This window comes from Vanacampus margaritifer, chromosome 8 (assembly GCF_051991255.1).
Source record: "Vanacampus margaritifer isolate UIUO_Vmar chromosome 8, RoL_Vmar_1.0, whole genome shotgun sequence".
Taxonomy (NCBI): Eukaryota; Metazoa; Chordata; class Actinopteri; order Syngnathiformes; family Syngnathidae; genus Vanacampus; species Vanacampus margaritifer.
In genome coordinates, this window is record NC_135439.1 from 12,969,691 (window position 1) to 12,986,407 (window position 16,717).

At 39.6% G+C, this 16,717-nt stretch overlaps 2 protein-coding genes across 8 annotated transcripts; both read left to right on the plus strand.

Annotated features, from left to right (window-relative positions):
* Positions 1–1,015: 1,015 nt before the first annotated feature.
* pfdn5 (prefoldin 5) lies at positions 1,016–2,945 on the plus strand. Its single transcript, XM_077573580.1, has 6 exons — positions 1,016–1,158; positions 1,471–1,573; positions 1,986–2,017; positions 2,346–2,420; positions 2,512–2,617; positions 2,753–2,945. Exons 1-6 carry the CDS (start codon positions 1,093–1,095, stop codon positions 2,824–2,826), a joined length of 456 nt encoding a protein of 151 aa, XP_077429706.1. The 5' UTR covers positions 1,016–1,092; the 3' UTR covers positions 2,827–2,945.
* An 884-nt stretch (positions 2,946–3,829) lies between these two features.
* larp4ab (La ribonucleoprotein 4Ab) lies at positions 3,830–16,679 on the plus strand. 7 transcript variants are annotated; one of them, XM_077574409.1, is made up of 15 exons: positions 3,830–3,981; positions 8,411–8,549; positions 8,691–8,925; positions 9,008–9,144; positions 9,345–9,448; positions 9,621–9,731; positions 9,899–9,952; positions 10,396–10,608; positions 10,925–11,019; positions 12,010–12,237; positions 12,355–12,409; positions 12,494–12,661; positions 12,746–12,873; positions 12,954–13,116; positions 14,744–16,679. In XM_077574409.1, the coding sequence occupies exons 2-15, from the start codon at positions 8,540–8,542 to the stop codon at positions 15,125–15,127; spliced, it is 2,085 nt and encodes a 694-aa protein (XP_077430535.1). In that variant the 5' UTR covers positions 3,830–3,981; positions 8,411–8,539; the 3' UTR covers positions 15,128–16,679. The 7 variants fall into 7 exon arrangements, with proteins under 7 accessions (XP_077430535.1, XP_077430536.1, XP_077430537.1 ...); XM_077574410.1 differs by having other exon boundaries at positions 8,775–8,925; XM_077574411.1 differs by having other exon boundaries at positions 8,811–8,925.
* Positions 16,680–16,717: the final 38 nt, after the last annotated feature.

The following is a 16,717-nucleotide window of genomic DNA, read 5'->3' on the forward strand; positions in this document are numbered from 1 at the left end:
ATAAAAGAGGAACTTGCTATGATTCAGATTTTGATCCTGGTATATATTTTTTCTTAATAAATTCTAATTTAGGTCACTGTCTCTAGTACCATAAAGTGAATACATTTAATATGTATATCAAATCTCAACAAAGTCAAATATTTTTTCATTATTACATTTAAATGCTTGTAGCTTGCCAAAAAGCTATGACCAGATTGTGCATTATTTATCACTCTTAGATCATGACTTTTCAGTATAGTTGCCTTAATAGAAACGTGGCTTCCAGAGGAAAGGATTTATATGGAATGTCATATATATTCATGTTGTTAGGGAACATAAAATTGGAGGTGGTGTCGTAGTTTACATACATAAAAAAAATAATAATAATAATAAATAAACTTTGTGAGTAGACCTGATCTTTCCCTTAAATCGGATCAAATAAATTCAGAATCTGTTTACTGAAATTCCATGTTGCAATAATGGAAAAAAAATTGATTGTAGGTGTTATATACAGACCCCCAAGCACAGACATAAATTATTTTAATGATAGTTTGAACATTACTTTCGAACAAATGAGAAAGGGAAATCATGTTCTATCTATTATATGGACTTGGGGACTTTATAATATGAACCTCTTTAGAGCTGAAAATCATTCTCCTACTGAAGATTTTCGGAATAATTTATATCCAAATTATTGTTATCCAACCATTAGAAACCCAACAAAAGTGACAAATAAATCGGCTTTCTTGGTTGATAATATACTGACAAATTCCATTCAAAATAAGACAAATTCAGGAATATGATATACAGACATTTCTGATCATTTTCCAGTCTTCCTACTTTCTGAGATTGGTGGAATCAAAACTGAAAATCAAGGTGTTACAGAAACGTACAGAAAATTTAATGTAAGTGATAAACTTAAATTTAAGACAATCAAACAAAGCTCCGTCTAAATTGTGTCTCTGCTCAATATTTGCAAACATTGAATAAAACAAATATAAGGTCACGTGTGCTGCATGTCCTTTAACATCCTCTGGGGGTCGTCCTCTGAACGAACACCCACCTTCCTTGAACCGGAAGCAATCCCTATTGTCACACTGACACACTCCCAACATGGCGATCAATCTCGCGGACCTTTCGCTCCCTCAGCTTGAGGGACTAAAAAGCCAATTAGACCAGGCAAGTCTACTTTTGTATATTATTGTCGTGTAAAAAAATAAATAAATCCAATAATGTTATTGTATTGTTGGTAATCGAACTGAATACACGTAGTAGTTTATTTTTGTGTATATTCTTTACGTAGCATGTTCACGCTCTTTTACCCCTACCTCCCTTAACGTTAAGACTATTTGAAGCTAAACATTAAGGCATGCCGGCTCACAGATATTTGTACATTTAACAAATTAATTTAAATGTCTATGTGAGAGTGTTGTTTACTTTGCTTGGGAGACAGTAGTACAGTGTTGTACGACATTTGATTTTGTGTTGCAGGAGATTGAGTTCCTGACGTCCTCAATAAGCCAGCTCAAAGTTGTCCAGGCTAAATATGTTGAAGCTAAAGAAAATTTGAATTCCTTAAACAAAAACAATCAAGGTGGGTGTAATATATTTTTTTATTTGCGTTAACACATCGTAATCTAGTTACATTCTGGCCAACACCATCTTTTCTAAATGTAATTGAGTTTACTTAGAATTAATGCTGGGAATGATGTAACCAAATCATCACTGAGCATACACTTACAGTATTAGAAAAATTAGGGATATTCGGTTTTGGGTGGACTTTCAGGACGGATGTAAAATGCACTATAACTTTTAGAGGTTAACTTACCAAGCTTTTTCCACATGTTCAATGTTTTGTTTTTGTATTTGACAAATACTCTATAAAGATCCAAGGTAGCGAATGAGTTAAATGCACTTACATTACATTACATATAAGTTTTGGTGTTTACACTTTAACCAAGGTTCGATAAAACACGCAGCTCAACTGTCTCATTTCTCTCCTCTAGGCAAAGAATTACTCGTCCCACTTACAAGTTCTGTATCCTTGAGTGCTATTCATTGTAAGTAACTTTGGATGCATAGGATTTATAGCCTGCTGCTGCTCAAAGTGTTTTCTCTGCCGAACACAGATAAGTGTCACCTGGAGCACGTTTTTCAACATGAACGGTTCTGGCATTTCTGTTGTTTTGTTAATATGTTATTGATGGCTATTTTACTTTTCTCTTTATACTATACACATTGGAAGGAATTAATATGAAAATCCAGAAGGTGCTGAGTGTACTACATTTTCCTGTAACGTTTTAAAAGAGTATTGTTTTCATATTTTGTATCTTGAGGGGCATTGTCCTTGACATGACTTGATCTAGATGTATGTACCTGGAACTTTAAATGACGTGGAGCATGTTTTTGTGGATGTGGGAACAGGATATTATGTTGAAATGGTAAGTAGGCTCTTTTATATACTTTACATTATGAGTTAAGTCTATTTTAAAACTGCAAACTTAAGGTGCATCTTGTATTTGCCTCCTTTAGAATGTAACAGATTCAAAGGCATTCTTCAAACGTAAACTAGATTTCCTGACAAAGCAGATAGAGAAAATTCAGCCCGCCCTTCAGGAAAAACATGCCATGAAACAAGGTGAGTCTTGTGAACATGCTTAAGAAACCACCTTTGGTTTGCTTTCTTGACTTGGTTGAGATTTCGGTTGGGTCTCATTCTGTAATTTATCATAAGAATGTCACATTTTACTTTTCATTTTTGGGTTTCTTGCAGCTGTGATTGAAGTCATGAACTTGAAGATCCAACAGCTACAACAGAGTAAACAGGCTTCCAGCACCAAGGCTTAATCATGACAACACTTAATTACTGCTTTACTGTGTGTGTGAAAAAGAACTATAAAATATCCTGCACTGACGTTTAGGAAGTCTTGTTGCATAATTTGGGAATAAAGAGGCAGTGAACATGACTTTTCCCAAGTTGTGACTCGTTTGTAAGTTGTCCTAGCACACTGATGCACATCCTTGCAGCAAGATTGTTCTTCAAAAATATATCCTCTTTGAACAGCAGCAAATTGAATGTAATGTTGTACACCACGGGGGAGTAAAAATGAATTGTAGTCCTTGAGTAGACGCTTGCCCACCCATCGTTATCAGGCTTCTGCAAAGCTTGTTGATGAACTGATCATTTGGATCAGGTGTGTTAGAGGAGGGGGGCATTTAAAACAGGACGGATAGGGGCTCTCGAGGACCAGACTTGGGCATCCTGGTCTTATGGGTATTTTCTATTCTTGAAGCAGCATGATTGCATGTTCATCTACAATGACAGCTGACGAGAGCCAAACAACATGATGGATCCGCACAAAATGGTACACATTGCCTGATATCCACCATCTGTACTTTCTACTCCTTTTGTCACAAAAGGAAAGTATAGAGCGGTAAAGTTAGCTAAGGTTGAGATTTTTTTTTTTAGTGCCAAGTTTTCGAAAATGAATGTTGTATTAAATGACTAGAAATTAATTGTTACTTTTGTACTGAGGCACATTTCAGACTTTGTCCTTTTATACCAAAGTAACATTTTTGAATCGGTACTTTAACCAATTTTTTTTTCTTTTCTTTTTTTACGCAAGTATTACAGGCTACTTCTAATCGAGTGTGACTATATCTGTATTGCATGTCCCTCCCCCTCATTGTACTTTTTGCGTAGTCTTACTGATAAACAGTGACGTACGTATGCACAGTCTCCTTGGCGGAGGTAAATATGCAAAGTGTAATAGACTGCGCGGCCTTTGAGCGGCCGTGACGTGTTTAGCGGAGGGGCTCAGTTCTTGGTGACGTCATAGCTCAAAGACTCGCTTGATCGGTGGGTGGTTCCGAGTTTGACTGAGTTGGGGGTGTTCATTAGAGCGAACACGTCTCATCGTCCTTCAAGGTGAAGGACTGTTTTTCTACTTGGGGGTAGAGAAGCGTTTGACAGAATACACAATCTCAGACGTCGGGACAGAGGTAAGTATAGTTTTGAGAATATTGAAACGTTTAGTCGGTAATATAGATTTTCAGTTGTCGCCTAATCTCCATTTAAAACTACGTGTTGACAGCAAAGGTGACTTTTATTATTGGAAAGTATCAGAAGGTGGCAGTACAACATTATATATAGTGGGGGGTCTTCAAACTAGTGTTCGTTTCTATCTCCCAAACTTTTTTGAGCCATGGCATAAATTTTACATTGGAAAATGCTCACGGCACACCACCAAACAATGTCACAAAAAGTTCTGCATAGCTTACGTCACAAGTCAAAATAGCGGTCTTTCTTGGTGAAAGACAGCGCTCAGTTCAATGAAAATCCTTGCACTTTGGATCGTTGTAATTTGATTTGTAATTGTGCTGTGGCTCTAAATCACTGGTCAATACTTCAATTGCAATCTCGCAACTGTAGTAGGACTATACACAACTCAACAATGAAGCCTCTTTAAGACCTTTACAGTATACAGAAAAAGATGAGATACAAATCCTTTGTCACTTTAAACATTTTCCAACAACACTCGTCAATGGAATTTAGTTTAGCAACTCAATAATTCAGGTCAATGTCGATATCTTAAAATCTAGATTTAAAACCCCTAGGCGTTATTGTGACCATTTTTTTGGCTTTTTGTTGGTTCTGACCAAGCCATAATAAAATACTGCCCACGGGTTTTAGAGAACAACTTCAACCTTAAAAAAAGTATGGAGATTTAGAAGAGCCATTTATGAGCTGGTTAAATTTGAATATTTACAGTATTGATTACAATACTAATAATTAAGTCAATATACGGACAATTATGCCAACAAATCATTGCTTCATGCCTGTCATTGCAGCCCCTCCCATATCTCTGCAGCTGTTTATTATTAATGCTGAGCCCTTGTTCAGCTGAAGTACTGTCCTGAGAAAAGAGTCGCTTGTCAGCCCATAGCTGTTCTTAGAGAAGGCGACAACATCACAGTGTGTGTGTGTGTGTGTGTGTGCGTGCGTGTGTGTGTGTGTGTGTGTGTGTGTGTGTGTGTGGTACTGACAAAAATGCTCATTGAATATCAGCAGCAGTCACGAAATACTGTGAAAATATTGCCTTCAGCAATTGGACATTAGACTGTGACCCTCTTTTTAATGCAGTGACATCATCTACACATCAAAGTCTTTGTATGTACAACCTGTTCAGGGTTTTATTTACCAAGTCAACTCTGTTGCAATCCAGATGATAAGCATTACAGAAAATGGATGGCTTTAATTTGGCAACACTGGAGGTTTTTCAAGCATGAAACGCCTTTATATGGGTATGACACAGCATTACAATTGGATTTGAGTGTGGACTTTTGAGTGGCCAAAACTTTCATTTTGTCTTTATTTTTTTCCCAGTCACTCATAAGTTGACTTTCTGGTGTATTTTGGATCATTATCCAGCTGCAGAATCCAAGTGTGCTTCATCTGCAGGTTACGAACTGAACACTGCCACAGTTGTCAGTTTTGCCCAGCCTCTTCCTTATTGTTGAATCATAAACAAACACTGGGGTGAGAAAGGCATGCAGTTCTTTGGATGTTATCTTGGGGTTCTTTGAGACCTTCTGAATGAGTCGTCACTGTGCTCTTGGGGTAACTTCTGGAGTCTCGAGTCGACCACTCCTAAGGTTCAGCAGTGTTCCATGTTCTCCATTTGAGAATAAAACCTCTCATCGTGGTTCGCTGGAGTCCTGATAAAGAGTTAGGAATTGCTTTTTTGTTGTTTTATCTCTTTCCAGATTGATTGGAGTCCTAACGCTTTAAGGAATGGCTTTGTAACCTTTTACAGATTGATTGGTTTTGGGGTGGACTTTTAGTAAAAGGCCGAGTTTTCTCGCAAGGTCATGTGCCTGGAGCGTCTAACAGTATCCGCAGCCCGAGGACACGCTGTGTTTGTTCTGATTTCGGCCGTAGGTGTCGCTATGGAGGCGAAGTGCCGCCCCTGTGGAGCTGCTGGTGGTAGCAACTCGCGAGTAGAGGACGTAGCTGTCACATGCTGCACGAACAGTCCATTGAAAGCCAATCGGTTCAAATAAGGATAACGTCGCAAAATGGGAATTACCTTTTGATTCTAAACAACCAAGGTAGCCGTCCGTGTGCCTAAAGTCGTAGTCTGGAGGTGTATCGTGCTCCTCGTGTTTGGGCTTGGCGTGTTACCGGGGAGACGGTAGTTGAGGGAAAAGCCGCACTCTGGAGAAGTGTGGTTGATGTCTTAAAAAAAAAAAAAGCCTTATTCAGGAGCGTAAACGCACTTGGATATTGTTGTACAACTGCGAACTGAAGCGGACGTCATCTGAATACCCAGTCCAAACATGGTAAGTTTTTGGCCTAGCTAGGACGTTAGCTAACGCGCAACTACCTGTTCCTCCTTTTTAAACGCATCGCCCCCATCAAGCACTTTAAACTGCCAGACGGTTTTTGTAACTTTGCACCAGCGTTCTTCGCTTGCTGATGGTTGTCTAATTACAATTAAGCCTTTCTTAACGATTTCGCTCCCACGAAATGCGGAATGTTTAACCTTTTAAAAGGTGAACAAGTCACGGTCAACTAGTAAACATATAAGCCATGAGCTAGCTATGGCGGATTTGTGTGGTTCACCTGTCTTAGTAAACGGCGTCTTAAACAATCTGCCATTTGTCGACTGACTTAACTTTAGGAGCATGTATGTGTTCGGTGACATGACCCCGGTCGCTTAACGTATTATTTCGTCACTTTTGGTTGGAATCCATGCACGATTTTCAGCGTGTTACAGGCCTACACGTGACTCCTCGCTGTGTTAGCTGTTACACAAGCTAGGTGACGAGCTAAATGGCTATCAAAGGAGCCGGGATGAAGGTTACCGTGTGACATAGGAGGTGAATTTAGTTCCAACAATTGTTTTGGAATTACAACTGAGCCGTGAATGATTTTTGTTGGTAAACATAACTGTCCGGGATTCATTTTAACGGCCTAGCGAAGACGTTTGGAGACCTTTTTTTTTCGAATTTAACGTCAGCGCCATGTGCTCCGACACGCTCCACAACAGCGGCGCACTGCGTCTGGAATAAACCAGTGGCCGAGCACATTTAGGCTTCTCCATTGGATATCGTTTTTTTTTTTTTTTTTACACAATGTCGATAAGGATACATTTAGAAGCAAATTCTTATTTAAATGACGTATGTACACGCCCGGCTTGAAGTCAGGCCGAATGAAAGGCTTGCGTGTTGAATGGAGGTTCCGATAGGCGGGTTGAACCGGCATGCGGAAACCAATGAGGCAGGTTTTTGACTGCGCAGTAGGCGTGTGAACAAAACCGGATTATTGGAGCTCAGGTTAATGAGCCTGTGCATAGCTCGTAGTCGAATGTGTCTCTTTATGTTGGACGGTAGACTCGTAATGTGGCTTGTCACTGCTGAGGAGATTACTACCTGAAATACTACTTGGCATCTGAATGTTATCTGATAAATCCGAAGATAACGATTCTCCTTTCATACAGGTCTACAGAAATATGAAGATATTTACTGTTGAGCGGTTTAAAGTCTTAAGAATTTGGACAAATCAATTATATACCCATCGCTTATTGATTAATTTGATTAGCGGTTATATGTTGTGCCTCTATCTTAGTTTCTACATATACAGTATATTTGTATAGTAATATATATTTTTAAATTGTGATGCTTGAAAGGCTGAAAATTAATTATTTAAAGCAGTTTGAACATGTTTAGTATCTTTTAGTATTAGTCTGCAGTTTTTTTTTCTCACACTGCCAAGCAACTGAGCAAGACAGTTGAGATCACTAGTAGAATGAATATGGAGCAACTACTTGAATAGTATTACTGTATTACCAGTAATGTTTTTTCCACTACTGCATTGAAAGCTGAACATTTATTCAATATCCGGCTTAGGATCAATGTTGTAGTAGTACACACTTTCTCACGAGTAAGACAAACGCTCTAGCTAGGTGAATGACTAGGGCACATTAGTAAAAAACATTTTTAAACTTCATTCATGCCTTTCACTGGTGTTCTAGGCGTGTCAAGGTTACAAGGCTGAGGTTACAAAGGGTATATTTACATGAAGTAATCCCCCTGAAGTTGAATGCACTTTCCCAGACCTATCTGACACATCTTTGATGAACTCTTTATTTAAATTAACATCAGTGACGGGCAAAACAGAATGTCTGCCTTACTTATTCTGTGCTGTTGAAGTGCGGGAGTTTGAATCTTCCTTCCAATGAACGGTTCAAATTGTTCAAAGGTATTAATGTGAGTGTGATTGGTTTACATGTGCCCGAAAAGTCCAAGGTGTACCCTGCCTCTTGCCCAAAGTCAATCATTTGCAGTTGCACTGTTACCTCATAATTCTTGTTACACATGCACTGCTGAAAGAACCATTACAAATTGTGCATTTCTTTTTATAATCTAGGTCACCACCAAGGAAACAGTTTTGAACCCCAATGCCAAAGTGTGGCAGGAGATTCCTGCCCACCAGAATGACATCTCGGAGGGGACAGACAATTCCTCTTGGCTGCAGAACTATCCTCACAACGCTGACATGACTGAAGGTATGAGCCATTTTGTCATAACAGTCTTCCAAGTTTAGTCCCGTAACGGAAGTGTTATGCATTTATTTACAGGATAGGAACTCCATGTTTTTGATTTTGTAAAACTGTTGATATCCTGTCTCTCCTCGCCTCCCATCTCAGTGCACCCTGATGTTCTCTCTCTCGGGGGAAAAGGATGCGACTCTGACTTTCCTGATAACACTGACTATGCCTGTGTGCCCACAGAGGGCAGTGTGAATGATACTGACCCGTTTGATGCAGGGTATTTAGCCCTTAACACCCCAAGCGAGGGCACTGTTGATGACACAAAAGAACAACCCATGTCTGAAAGTCTAAGGGAGTCTTTAAAGAAAAAACTGGAGTTCTGCTTTTCAAGGTGGGTTGCATGAAATGATTAGATTGAGCTCTCTTCTCTAGTGTACTGTATTGGCTTCTTATTCAGAAACTTGTTTTTCCAGAGAGAACTTATCAATTGACCAATACTTGATATCGGCGATGGACAGTGAGCAGTTTATTCCGATCAGGACCATAGCATGCATGGAGGACATCAAAGCCCTCACCAATGACACGGATCTCATTGTCGAAGTACTGAGAGGTACCTGTCTTATAGCAGAAGAAGTGCATTGTTCAATTTGGTAGACAAATTCTAACCGGGGTTTTAAATAATCCAATTATTGTTGCAGCTCCCCTTGCTTGTAAATTATCAACTAAAACTCAGATCACTGATTGTTGAATAAAGTACTTCAATGATTAATTAAGATGATGTTTTCGTTTCAACTTTTGTCTCTGTGACAGAATTGCCATTGGTTCATGTTGATGAAGCTGGAGAAAAAGTTCGCCCGAATCACAGCCGCTCCATTATTATTCTGCGAGAGGTGCCGGAGACTACACCGGTAGAGGTAAAGACCATCCTCCATTGCACAAATAAAGTACTGTCATCTACTTGAACACTTTTCACCTCTATTTTACCATGTCAACATTTGTTTTGAAAAAATAATGTCAATAAATTGAACTTGCTTGTTGTTGAGAATGCGAGTAGAGCTGTAAAAACGTGTTTTGTAACTGTTGCAGGAGGTGGAGGCTCTTTTTAAAAATGAGCAGTGTCCAAATATGTTAAGTGCTGAATTTGCACACAACAGCAACTGGTACATAACGTTTCAGTCGGATATGGATGCATTAAAGGTATGCAATTACATTTTTTATTTCAAAATTGACTTAATTTGATTGACATTACTTATTTTAAATGCAAAGCAAATCCCGTCATAGCAAAGGGAATTTAAAGGATTATATGTGGGGGTGGGGGGGTTGCTGCCGCACGTTTTGAGTGTAAAAATCCTTTCTGTCCTCAGGCTTACAGATATCTACGGGAGGAAGTGAAAGTATTTCAGGGGAAGCCAATAATGGTAAGTTTAGAGTTACTGGATAATCATACGGATCTTGATGTTTCTGGTTAAGTGTTTGGACAGCTTCTTTATTGGTAGTTTTATTTAATTTCCCGTGAGTGCTTCTGCCGTAACCCCCGGTGATGATCAGTATCGCGCTTGGAAGGACCCAGATGCATTGACACTGGCTGGGGAGAAACCTTTTTTCTCCCTATTTCTGTTTTTTCCCTCTTGTTGTGTTTTGTCCTTCATCTTCATTCCCCTTCCCATTGTTTTCCTTATCCCAACCCCCCCCCCCCCACCCCCTTCCTAGCCAGGGCAGTGTTTTATGGCCTAATGACCGTGAGATTATGAGATCTGAGGGGACAAAGGCGACAGTTACAATGTAATCATCGCTGGAAATGCTGATGATTCACATGTTTAAAAAAAAATCTTGTCTCGTAATTCCTGCTTTGTCCTTCCAGGCCCGCATCAAGGCAATAAACACATTCTTTAGTAAGCCGGGCTTCAGCGGTGTGGACCCCAGTGTGTACAACCAGCAGGCCCAGCCTCACGTTGCGTATGGCTCCCCTTTGTACATGCAGCAAGTTTACAGTGCTCAGCAGCAGTACCCAGTGTATCCGGCTCTTGCCCAATCCTGGAATGCCACAACAATGCCTTACTTTGAAACACCTGTGGTAAGGGCATTTGTCACATTTATTTATTTTTAATTTAACCATTCAATTGATGCAGTACTGACCTGGCAGCACACGGCACAGTAAAATAAAGGAAATTAAATGAAAATATAAAGTGATCAGCAATATATAGTTACTGTTGCATAATACATTACTTCATAACATCATAGCACATGAAAAACGGGTTCTGAAAAGGGTTAAAACAGGTGCCGTAATCATGTGCAATCCCCGTCACTAATTTTTAAACAATAAATGACTATGTATGGTATGTGACAATTAATAGTGACATTTTATTTTACTCTACTACTTTGGCATCCAGGCACCTTTCCATAACAATGGATTCATGACTGCTTACAACAGTGTGGGAAACTATAAAGCAAATTCAAGCACTAATCCACCTCTGTGCAGGAACCGGTAAGTGCCAGCGTTAATGATTTCACGATGAGTCTTGTTTTAGGGGTTGAACCACTTAAGTCAAAGGAGTAGTGGCTTTATCAATGGGAGTGTTGATATTTGTGCCATGTACTGGTTTCATGTAAAGACACATTTTGACCAACCAGCATGAAAGACAAAAAAAACATTAAAAATAAAACTCTCTTATGTTGAAAGTAGTTGTTTTTAACTAGTGGGACCGTTGCACATGCTTTTCCAACAAACTGGCCGGTCTCATCTTGTGTTCCATAGCCTAGCGTGTTGTAAAACAGGACAGTGTAACCATGCTCCAAAAAATTCTACATTTCACTGTTCCTGCCTTTTTTTTTGAAATTATATCTCTTCAGCTTTTATTGTAGCACATTTTGAATGTGGCTGTCCTTTTTTTTTTTTAAAGGGTCAGTATGTCGTATTTGAAATAATAGAATGCAATTACCCCAATTTTTTCTGCATTTTTTGAAGCACACACACTAAGCCTACCACCAATTATTACATTGGCAAAGTGTTTTTCTTTCGGGTATATGTAGCAGAAAGATGGCGGCGAAACATTTCTGCCTTTTCTAAGGCGCGGCACTGACCCTTTAAGAATAGCAGTGATCAGAATAGCCAAAAGTTAAACACTATCGTCATGCACAGCTTATTTCCGGACACGCCGACCCATGTAGATGTATGCCGACTTTTTGCCTTGTTGGCCGGACAGTTCTCAACTCAAGAGTGTTGATGGTCAGGCAACAGCAGAAGACAGACGAGTTGCAAGTCCTCTCCGTAAATTAGTCGATTGGATGGCGAGATGTCAAATATGCATGATTAGCAATTAGTCACCTTAGCTTTACCTTTTGACTAGTCAACTAATGGGTTCCCTTACTATGTGTAACCCCTTAATGCCATATTTTTCCCTGATAACAGTCTTGTCTGCATGCATGTGTAACATTCAGATGTACTGCTGGACATGGGTCCTTTCTGTGTTCCCAGGAATCATTTAAAGGGACACTTCAGACCGGGTGACAAGCTCATAACTCCTCCCATGGCTCCCCCATCTCTGATGGAAGGCCTGTTGAGGCCTTTGACCTCGCAGCCCCTTCAGACACCAGGGTCCTTGATTGCCAGCACTTCAGCCAGCCTGCCTTCCCTAAGTCCTAAAAGCACTTCTCCAAAGGACATCATGCCCGGTGGGGATCTGAGCGGAGACATACGAACTAGGTCTGTAAATCTCTTGTTAATTCACTTTGAGATTTTACGATGGCATTGAACCCATTATATGTTTGCCATTCTTACCTCACGTCCAACCTCTCTAAATATTTTTGCTTTTTTTTTCAGGAGAAGTAACAACTACAGAGGCATGAGGAGGAAAAGAGATGATGAACAAAACATGGTCAGCAACTTTTGAGATTTTGAATTCGATTTATAACAATATTTCATGCATCTAAAATGTGATCTTTTACCTAAATGACTAAAGCAGAAGCCCAGTCCTGTGACAGAAGTCGAGGTGCCTCCTCCGCCAAAGTTTGACCTGGCAGCTTCCAATTTCCCTCCATTGCCAGGATGTGTGGTTAGTGTGACAGAAGAGAAGACACCAGAGATGCGTCTGTCTGATGTTGTACGTGGTCTAAAAGTGACCAACAAGGTAAATAATGAACTCTGTTCATTTACTTCTACCTGCAGACTCATGTCAGCTGTATATTTACCCTCTTCTATATTTCTTTCTCAGGTTGTATGCAACAAAGTAAATGAAACTAAACCTCCAAACATCTCCGAACCTCCCGTTTCAAGTCCTGTTAGCCCAGATGTGGCACCTATTGCAGAGGTTAAGCAGAAACCAGCTCAGCCTGTTAGAAGGTGCAGTTTCCTCTGTTACCCAGTGCTCAAAATGAATGAAATAATTGCAATACACTTACATGTTATTCCTTGTGTTTTAGCATTTCGTCACCGGTCGAGGATGTGGGTGAGGCCGACATTACAATTCCAAAGGAAAACGTGTCGTCGTTCATCAAGCCTGTTAGTCCAACAAAAGACGCATCTTCCACATCGAGCCACACTGTCCTTGAAGTAGCATCTCCACCGTTAGACACCTCAGAGCAGGTAAAGACTCACTTTAAAAAACTTGGTTCAGGTCATTACAATATAGCCTCTTAGCCCCCAATAATTGGTGACTCATCCTTTAAACAATTCTAAAACAGAAAGGTGGTGTGTGTGTTTTTTTTTTTTAGTAGATGCTCCGCTCCTTTTGTGGTATTCTACTTTAGTACAGTCATGTGTAAAAATCTCAGCACTCATTCTATGTAGAGCAAGTAAGTATGATAGCTAGTTGGCAATCTGCCACATAGCAGTGGAAATGTGTAGAGACCTGACAGATGGACCAATGAAGAGCTCATTAGATTTTAGGGCGCAGTGGATGCAGGAATTTAGTTTCACCCGTTGAGTCCACTTTGCATCAACTCAGAGTTTTGTCAGCCACATCTGTTTATTATGCATTAGACGAGTAGCCTTCTAAGAAGTGCACACAAAGATGGCTGCCTGCAAACTTTGCCTGGCCTTTGCACTAGGGGTGGGAATCTATGGCTACCTCACGATTCGATTCAATTCCAATTCAGACGCCTTCGATTCCATTCCGATGCATCGCTACATTGGCTTACATTTTTATAGTCCATGTAAAACACTGGTACCTTTTTAAAACAATTGCAGAACTCAAGGAAGAGCAAGGATTTATATTTTACACTTTTTACTTTTATTTAAGTGGCAAGGCAACCTGGTTTACACAAGTGTCAACTCAAATTTAAAAAAAGTGCTAATGGCAGCATTTGCTGTAATTAATGTCTAACTTCTCCTATAACAATACATTTACAAAAACATTTTAAGTTATCAATATGATTTAGCATAACCTGTATTATAATAAGTGAAAGTGCAGTAAGTAGCAGACAACAGTGGCTTTTAGTTTTTTTATTGAAACTTTAAAAAGCGATTTCTAATACCGTTTTGAATCGATTCAGAATCTTTTTAATACGATGCATGCATGAACAAAAACTCACTACTGAGTCACTTTGTAGTAAAATGTATACTCTCTATTTCACTTTTTATTACAGGAAAGACTTGCATTTTATTGCAAGTAACCGTGTTACTGGCCTTTTTTTTTTTATATAAAGTCAAATAATTCCACATGCTCGTGGCATCATACGGTTGTGTGCCATTCTTTGACAAGTTATACAAGTTTTGTGATGTAGGTGTTGTATTATGAATTAAGTACCTGTTAGCGGCTCTCAGCTTTTATAGGTCCATTGGACGTAACATTTTGGTGACAAAAGATGGAGCTTCACTTGCCGCCATTCCCATAATCTCACTGGTATGAACATTAAAAGACCAGCAGTCATCCGATGAGCCAAAGCTAGTGAGGCTAACTACTATTCTCATCCACAACCAATTTATTTTCTATACTCTTGAGCCGCACAGGCATATGGAGAACTGCCGCCTTGCTGGTTGTGTTGACTGGACATTCCACTGATCTACAGTGTTGAAGTCCAGTGACTGCAGCAAAGTTTAAATTGGGAAGGCGAGATGCCAAAAATCACATAATTGGCAATTACGAGTGATCACAGAAATTGATAAAGAAAGGGTTAACTTATTTACGTTGAGTACTGCATTAAAAAAAAAATCATGGTTTCAAATGTTTATTTTGACATGTATTAATTTCCTTTCTTTCTTCGCTAACAAGGAGCCAAAAAAGCTCAGCTATGCAGAAGTGTGCCAGCGGCTGGCTAAGGATGGACCACCGGCACAGACACCCTCTCCGGCCCCCCCGGTCTCTACGGCCGCCCAGCCTCTGCAAGAGCTCAAAGTTAATCGAGGGGAAGATCCACGGGCCAATAACAGGGAGGCTGCAGACAAATCAGACAAACGTGGAGACAGCTGCCCTCCTCGTCAAGTCTCACGCACATTTTACGCCTATAATCGCTCCGGCCGAAGTGGAGGTGCAGGGCTAAAGGTTTGGGAGCATCCTAGAAACACAGGTGGAAACACAGGCAAAACTTTTTCCCCTCAGCGTGGATTCAGGAGGAGTGGCAAGGAACAGAACATTCCCCCAAGGTCACCAAAATAACTGAACAATTCTTAAACTGAGACACAAGTGTGTGTAAATATTTATTATAAGATTATAAAAAAAAAAAATTGTAAATAGAAATATGCCCTGGCAATCTGTTTTTCACGGCTTGTGCGAGTTAAGTTTTAGCCCTTGTTCAGTTTTTTAGTTTATTACAGCCGTGCTACCTACATTATTACATTATAGTTCCTTACTCATATGTATATTGTGAGTGGCTGGTAGATCCATTGCTGTGACCAAAATGTTACTTTTATATACACTGGTCCCGCACTACTTCTCGGTTCACTTATTGCGGATTCACTCTATTGCGGATTATTATTTGGGTTCATAAATCATACATTGCGGCGTTTTCTAGTTGGTGTCCAGTTTTGGAGTGGAATGGTAGCCATCAACCTCTGAATGGTATCGAGAACTGTAAATAACGCTTTTTTTTTGTCTTTCTACTGGGATATCTCACAATGTTGTCTTGCAGATTTAATGGCAGCTTTTTGTAAGTTCAATTGCAATACTAGTGGAATTCTGAGTGAACCGCTTTTCTTTTTCTTTTTTTTTTATTTCCCCTTCAGTAGTTTGTGATGACAAATTCTGCCTGGTCAACGAGTTAAGGCAATACTCTGGAAAATAGCAACCTTATTAAGGTCAAATGCAGTTCAAGTAATGAGTAGTGAGCTCATTGGGGATTGGCACATAGCAAGCTGTCACTTTTTTTGTGTTAAAGGACAACTTTTACTTGGTCAGCAATTTAAGGTAATGCTATGGAAATTGACTTCCTGTAAGTCATGAAAATGGTGTTGTTATCTTATTGTCCCATCTGAGTTTTCACTATTTTGCAATGACCGTATGGCATGATGTGTCCAAATTACCCACTTTTGCTTGACAAAAAGACCTCAAGATAGAGGTACCCAGATTGATCAGATTTTGTTCTGAATTTAACAATACTTGGACTAACGTGAAACCCGAGTTATGAATGATAGGCTGGCAACTAGTTCAGGGTGTGCGCCACCTACTGCCCGAATCCAGCTGGGATAGGCTCCAGCGCCCCCGCGACCCTTGTGAGGAATAAGCGGTTAAGAAAATGGATGGATGAATGAATGAAATGCATATTCATAAAACATTGAATGTAAATGTAATCGACATGTTTGCCAGGTTTAACTGTCCATGTAAATAGCCAGTGATTTGACTGTTGAATGAATGTTTTGAGTGGCGTACCACTGTTCTGCTTGGTTTTGTCATTATGTAGTAGCTAAGACAGCCTTTCTTACTGTAATTATTACTGTAATAGACATATATCGTGTGTTATTCAATGTTTAACTTCTGATTTTATTGAGTATTTGTAAATAGCCATATGAATGCTGGTAGAGAAATATTTTGATGTACTCCTAACTCTCCAATTTACTATTTTGATCTCGAGGCTTAAGTCAATGTTTTTTGTTTTGTTTTGATCTTGTATCTTTTAGATCAAGTGGGTTTGTTTTAATACGGGTTGATGATTTGGAATCAGTGTTTCAAAAATAAGTAGTGTAAATCTTTTAGATAAAAATCATGCCTCTGGTTTTGTCTTGTGTTTACTTTGGGAATCGTGTTAAAAGC